The sequence below is a fragment of the Notolepis coatsorum genome, assembly GCF_963971535.1.
Source record: "Notolepis coatsorum genome assembly, chromosome: 1".
Lineage (NCBI taxonomy): Eukaryota > Metazoa > Chordata > Actinopteri > Aulopiformes > Paralepididae > Notolepis > Notolepis coatsorum.
The window spans coordinates 300585113-300592463 of record NC_140165.1 but is presented as its reverse complement, the minus strand read 5'-3'; the positions used below and the strand labels follow the sequence as shown (position 1 = coordinate 300592463).

General features: G+C 46.4%; 1 protein-coding gene across 1 annotated transcript; it reads right to left on the bottom strand.

The window, feature by feature from the left end:
- Nucleotides 1-2597: 2597 nt before the first annotated feature.
- On the bottom strand, nucleotides 2598-3615 carry LOC311233985 (heat shock protein beta-1-like; the record flags this gene model as incomplete). Its single annotated transcript, XM_084321059.1, has 3 exons — nucleotides 2598-2726; nucleotides 2964-3027; nucleotides 3246-3615. The coding sequence occupies 3 exons, from the start codon at nucleotides 3613-3615 to the stop codon at nucleotides 2615-2617; spliced, it is 546 nt and encodes a 181-aa protein (XP_084177185.1). The 3' UTR covers nucleotides 2598-2614.
- Between the last annotated feature and the right edge of the window lie 3736 nt (nucleotides 3616-7351).

The following is a 7351-nucleotide window of genomic DNA, read 5'->3' as shown; positions in this document are numbered from 1 at the left end:
TCGGTTTTATTAAGACGCCACCTTCCACCTCCTTCTCCGCTTTACAATGGTGTTATTTATACCGCAAACCCCTCTCTCTACTACCTCGCCTCCAGGGGCCGGCGGCACGTTCCTCACGTGAACCACAGTGTGGGTAGTTTTGTTACTCCTCGGATCAGGACAGAATTATAGAATGTTATAGACATTGGAAAAGAGTTCAAACAATATGTCTTGCATTTATTGAACAATCAGAAATAATAATTACATTAATCATCATCGGGGTGGTCCATGGATTTCAACAGGCTTTTTGACAGCAATGCAGAGTAGCAAAGTGGAAAAGAAGCTTTCCTCGTTCCCTCAGGTCTATTCCATGGTCTGATAGACTTGTCTGACCTAGGGCGTCTTTGCTTGCTGACCAATTCCCATATGATCCAGTTCGGACAGGGTTCTCAGGGATGTGTAGAGTCACGTAACAAGAAAAGTGCACATGTGTCCGACCCTGGAGTCCTGGACTGACCAGCCACTAATCAGGGGGATGAAAGGGCCCCTTTAACCTTGGCCTAAAAGCCACTCAATGTTCTATTCAAAAGAGAACCCACATATACAATGTCCCCAAATGTATATGATAATGATTGTACCTATATTTGCCAATAACTTAGGTCAATGTCCCCAATCAAATAATATGTATGACATAAGCACAAAGTCAACTGAATATTCTCAAACCTGAAAATATTCCCACAACAGTGCACAGGGACACATTTAGTAGGTGGCTAAGTTATGTACTGAGGGTGGCATTTGTTGTTTTTCTTTTACAACATGCACCATCGGCTCACAGTTAACCTATAGTCGCTTTGCTCAGGTTGTGTATTTGAGGTGTCCTCCTCTCTAAGCCAGCCAGTTACCAGGGTGGGCGAGGACGAAGCACAACACGCAAAGCAAGGCGACGCAAAGGCGGTTCTCTGTGACACGGCGTTGTCATTAAACGTTGAATTATATTTAGATCCGCTGTTTTTTCTTTTTTTCTACGTTCAAATATCGTTTTTCATATAGACATGGGGGAGACAAATAGAGATGCTGAAACGTGCATGACTGCCGCAAATATTAATTATTCAAAACCTACATTTAGACTTTGTATTATTTAACAGAAGTACTGCAATGTTCAGCTGAAGGTTTTAAGGAACTATTTTTAGCTACTTCCTGTCACAAAACATCCCAGTATATAATGCATCTGACATAGTGTAGAGACGGTAACATCACCTGACTCTTATTTAGGGGGACCTCAGCCCAATCAGTGGCCAGTTTAGTAGGGGCAGGAGTGAAAGCGTGGGTGCTTGCTACCATAGCCCATCTCTGAAAAGACTGAACAAATCAAGTCTTTTCTGTGATCAAGAATATGATTTAGTCTTTAACCCTTTCACTACCACACTACAGTTGGTTAACCGTCTGTAGTGTGGTAGTGAAATGGTTAATCTTCTGTGGTGTGGTAGTGAAAGCGTTAACCCTCTATAGTGTGGTAGTGAAGGGGTTAACCTTCTGTAGTGTGGCAGTGAAAGGGTTAAATTAGTAGTTTTAATGATGCAGTCGTTGGCAGGAAAGGGATTATAATGGAATGGTCTTAACCCTCTGGGACCCACATAGAGACATTTATTGCTTTTTAGGGGGGGGGGGGGGTCTTTAGGGGGAGATCAACAGTCAATATTAGGTGTCACATAGCAGCGGTATACATCATCTGATACCAAACCATAAAGGTTCTCCCCTCCCCTGTTCTCTTATAGGTCGCCAGAGACAGAACACGTGGTTATAGTTCACAGCATTTGAGAAAGAATACGCAGCTGCTGCAGTATGGCGCGGTGGAGTAGTGGTTACTGTCCTGGGTTCGATTCCCGCTTGGGGACCAGGCATGTTCTCCCCCGTGCTCACAAGGGCCCCCCACAAGAAAAAGAGATAAACCCAATGGAAAAACATGCAGAACAGATCGCTAACACTGTCACGTCCCTGACGAAGACGGACAGGAGCACTTGGATTGGTCCCACGCCGCAGCCCATGTCTGCTCCTGGCTGCCCTTTGGGGGAAGGACGATGGGATGGGTCAAGCACAGAGAGGCATTTCATCGGCAACCCAATGCATGTGTGTGTGTGTGTGTTCCTGTGTGTCGCCCATGTTGCATGTGTGTGTTTCTGCATGACAAATAAAGACTTCTTCAGTATGAATGGAGGACGAAATGAACAATGTTTTTCTTTGTATCTTTATTATACCCACACTCCCATACACACAACTCAATGTCAGAAACAGCCCTCTCCCCTGTGCTGAACAACGTACTGTACAGTGTGGATGTTCTCTAGGCGTGTGCCTGACCGTGAAACCGTGAAACTCGCTTTCAAACGCATCACTGCCAGTATTTCAGAGTAGTCAGAGTACAGAATGCACTTACAGAAATAAAGTATGAGCTCTTGAAATGTGTATATTAAAAAAATATTATCTTGCAGATGTTTGCTATCATGAACACGGGTACAAAAGTGCAGGCTGACGATGCAACTCGATGTGCCAAATAAGGCACTGAAAAACATACATAGATGAGTTGCAAGAGACCTGATATCTACATACAACACTATGAAGAATCACTGGTGGAGGCAGATTACTTCTTGATGATCGCCATGGAGCGCTCAGGCAGAGGGGCCTCCACTGACAGCACACCCTCTGGGGACAGGGATGAGGTCAGCTTGTCATAGTCCACACCAGGGGGCATTCTGCAGTTAGAGAGAGACAACAGCACAGGGTCAGTTAGGATGTGGGATCTATCTATCTATCTATCTATCTATCTATCTATCTATCTATCTATCTATCTATCTATCTATCTATCTATCTATCTATCTATCTATCTATCTATCTATCTATCTATCTATCTATCTATCTATCTATCTATCTATCTATCTATCTATCTATCTATCTATCTATCTATCTATCTATCTATCTATCTCACTTACGTGTACTTCCTGGTGAAGTTCCTGGACACAAAGCCATGCTCATCACGTCTCTCCTCGTGAGTTCCTGTAGAAAAAAGCCAAAAGATGCAGATACGGTATTTGTTCTCAGCAGTTTTGCAGTTCTGCTTGCTTTTATTTGATCATCGTTCCCAATATATCCAGCCCCTTGTCATATCAAACAGGTTCTACACAGACAGTGCATTAGAATAGAATAACAACCATGTAAGCCCTGTGCTAGAGTACCGTACCCAGTACAGTTTTAGGATCTTGAGATTGTCTTACCAGAGATCTCGACGACTCCATCCTTGGTCTTGACGGTCAGCTCCTCGGGGGCAAACTGGTTGACATCCAGGCTCACCTTCCACTGGTTGTTAGTCTGCTTCATCTCAGACAGGCCCGTGCTGAGCTGCCGGCTCATGGTGCGGGCGTAGGGGTTGCCGATCATGGAGGGCAAGTAGAAGCCGCCGTCCACCGAGGAGCCCGGGGGACGCATGTAGCCGGGCCAGTGGGTGCCGGGCCAGTGGGACCACTCGTCGGGGATGGCCGGCATGCCGAAGGACTGGTCGAACATCCTGCTGCCGTGGTGCCAGTTGTGGAAGGGGTCGAAGACGGGCTCCCGCAGCATGGTGAAAGGGACGCGTCGCTCGGTCATGGTGTCAGCGTGGGGTGGTGGGTGCAGTGGAGTCCCTTGGAGGTGAGTGGAGTGGCGGCTTCTTGACTCCATGGGCTTTATAAACATTACCAGGGCCCTCCTCTAGCCTCCAGACAAGTTATTTTTAGGGTGGTCTGGAGTGGCTTTTCAAGTATGGCCAGCCCACCGCGCACATACGGAGTTAAAAGCAAAAAGCCCACCCTGACCCAGTTGCTCTACAATTGTAATATATCCTCCTATACATTCCTGGCTTAGGATGCTATGGTAACCGGCCCACCACCCTATAACCCTATAGCCCATAACCAACGCCCGTCGAGATTATGACTCCATCAAGTCTACTCAGCAGATTTAGAATGTGTGGCTGGTATCCAGGGCCACATTAACACCACCACCGTTGCTAATGAAAGATCTAACCCGTCACCCCAACAACACCCCCCCCCCCCCCCCCACTGTCCTCCGCACCTCCATCTGCTGCCTCTCCTTTTTTTTATCCACTTTTTCTCCTTATTTTTCTATTGTTCTCCCATCCCAATTTCGTATTTCCAATTCTCCCCTCCCCTGTCTTGAACGTTGCTAGACTATGCCTCCCACTGGTTGGCTGTAGTGAGGATAGAAGCCTTGCATCACGTGTCCCCTCCGGTACACGAGGAGGCAGCCTGTCGCATCTTTTCACCGCAGCAGCTCGAACTCTCCGTGGCGAGGAGTAACGCGTGGGAGGCTCACGCTGCCCCCGATACTTCCTGTTTCTGCTGTACAGGTGTCACCCAACCGACCTGTAGGAGTCGCTGTCCACAATGTCCAATCCCCACCCACCGGCTTTTCCACCCTCTAACACTGCCAATTGTGTTAGTATGACGGCCGGCCAAGCCGGAAGCAACGGCGTTAGTGGCGAGCGCCTTGCCCACAGTGCCACCCAGCCGCCCTGTCTGCTGCCTCTCCTAAAAGATAGATAACGTATTACATATTAATATGATATTGTAAGGAAGGGGCAGGACCAGATAAGCTTTGCTTCATTCTGTCCCTTCTCGAACAAAACCATTGTCTTGAGCTATGCTGATTATTGTATTTTATAAAAAAAATTATTTAGTGTTTGTTATTTTATGTTATTACAAATGTGTGTGTTTGTTTTATGGTTGAAATGTTGGAGATAAATAAAGATCAAATCAAATAAAAATCTCGTCTCAACGCACCAGAGACTGGTCTGTGGAGGAGGTCTCATGGCAGCTCTCAAAGAGCACCTATGAGAGACTGCAATTCGAAACTGGCCCCTGTAAATGTCCTAACCCAACCCCCTCCAATGTACAGTAAATGTCCTATTAAACCCAATAATACACGAGACCCTCTTCTTGGGACCAAGTAAGGTTTCGTCGATAATCCAATGTACAGTTACCCCCCCAAACCACCTTCAGTGTACAGTTTCCCACCCCCCCAGCCCACCTACCCAACCCCCCCTCCACCCCACCTACCAACCTCCTCCAATGTACAGTTTCTTCGTCAAATGTATATACTCTCTTTTTTAGGCTATTTTTGTATCACAAACAGTACTGTATTTGTAAATCTGGTATGTCATAAATGTATAGATGTAGCAGTACTGTCTATCTGTATGTCATGTATGTCATATATGTTATGATGAATTGAAAATGGGGGACCCTGATGTAAACAAGACGAAAGTATTTCTCTGGTCTGCATCCCCTTAACAATTTTGTGTATTGAGCCGTACTGTATTGTACCCATTCTGCAATCTGTTAATACAATTTTCAATCAATCAATCAATCAAACGTTTCACCGGCTGTCTACAATGTCGAGTTCTTCACCATTATGCAAGTTGACATCCACTGTCTTCAAGCTAATTACTCTACAGCGGGACAAGTGAACGGCTTGGTTTGGGTCCATCTCAGTGGCTCAGGAGGTAGAGCAGTCGTCTGGTAATCCGGAGGTTCCCGGTTCGATTCCCGCTCCTCCCATGCAGCGTGTCGAAGTGTCCTTGAGCAAGACACTTAACCCCTAATTGCTCCCGTTGAGCAGGTTGGCACCTTGCATGGTTGCCTCCGCCGTCAGTGTGTGAGTGAATGGGTAAAATGTGAGGAACAAATTGTAAAGTGCTTTGGATAAAAGTGCTATATAAATGCACCATTTACCATTTCTACCTCATCTTCCCCAAGCTAAGAAATGTTATTCTCGCTCTATATGTACTTTCAGATGATAAGCTGTGAACAAACACACCACTGATCCAGTTCTTCCTTGATACTGTAGGTGGACGGAATCTATTCTACAACCGAGAAGAGTGGTGCGTTTGTGTGATTATTTTCCAACGGACTCTGATTGGTGTTGCACTACACCTCACTATTATATGTATTTTAGAATAGGTACATTTGGTCAAACAGGTAGTATCTTTAGTTCCTTGTATGTTAACCCTTGTTATCCTTTGTGCATCCAGAGACCCCCAAAGCGCTACATTTACCCCGTGAAGGGGGTGCCTCCGTGGTCGTGACAGTATGGTTCCCCCACCCTAGACAGCGCCCACTGAGCATATAGTACTGTTGCATGTTCAATCTCAATCGACAGGCCATTGAGTGTGTGTCGGCCTGCTTATTAACGCTAGCTTAGCCCTCATGGCTCCTTGTGTTTGATGTGTATCAAGAGTGGCCCCTGTTTTGAGGGTGTGACACTAGGTATAGTACTGTATGTCTTGTGTCTTTGTGCAATGGGCTTGTGTATCCGCTTCAAGGCCCTCGACCTAGCATACCGTGCGGCAAAGGGAACCGCTCCCGCCTACCTCCGGTCAATGGTCTCTAACTACACACCCTCAAGACCCCTACGCTCTGCGTCTTCTGGCCGCCTCAGATCTACTCCTATCCAAGCTCCCGGAGGGTCATCAAAGAGAAGCCGCCTATTCTCAGTCCTTGCCCCACAATGGTGGAATGAACTACCCATCCCAGTTAGGACAGCCGAATCCCGTCCAATCTTTCGCCGTCGACTAAAGACTCACTTCTTCAACCATTATCTGAAATGATAAAAAAAAAAAAAAAAAAAAAAAATCTAACCCCGACTAACCTTAATGTCATGCACTTGTCCTAATAAACTAACCTACACTGTAACACGCAACACTTTGATGAACATTGTTACTCAGCTGATAGAGTTATACCCTTCTTGCTGTCTTGTCGCACAGAACTTGTAAGTCGCTTTGGATAAAAGCGTCAGCTAAATGACTAAATGTAAATGTAAATGTAAGCGTGACGCCATTATGTAACTAAAGCCAGTGTAGCTGTCAGGGTCAGTTTCCCATTTTCCCGGCAGCGCTGCCTTGGAACACAGGAGGACTCCCGACACCACTTTTTATGTGCCGCATCATTGGCTGTCCGATCACCCGACTCCAAAAAGGGACATTCCCCTCATTTTGCCTGTTCCTAGTTAGAATTTTCTCTTGTTTTTTCTCCACTTTTTCTCCCCATTTTCTATTTTTCTCCCATCCCAATTTCGTATTTCCAATTCTTCCCTCCCCTGTCTTGAACGTTGCTAGACTATGCTTCCCACTGGTCGGCTGTAGTGAGGATAGAAACCTTGCATCACGTGTCCCCTCTGGTACACGAGGAGGCAGCCTGTCGCATCTTTTCACCACAGCAGCTCGAACTGTCAGTGGTGAGGAGTAACGCGTGGGAGGCTCACGCTGCCCACGATACTTCCTGTTTCTGCTGTACAGGCGTCACCCAACCGACCTGTAGGAGTCGCTGTCCAC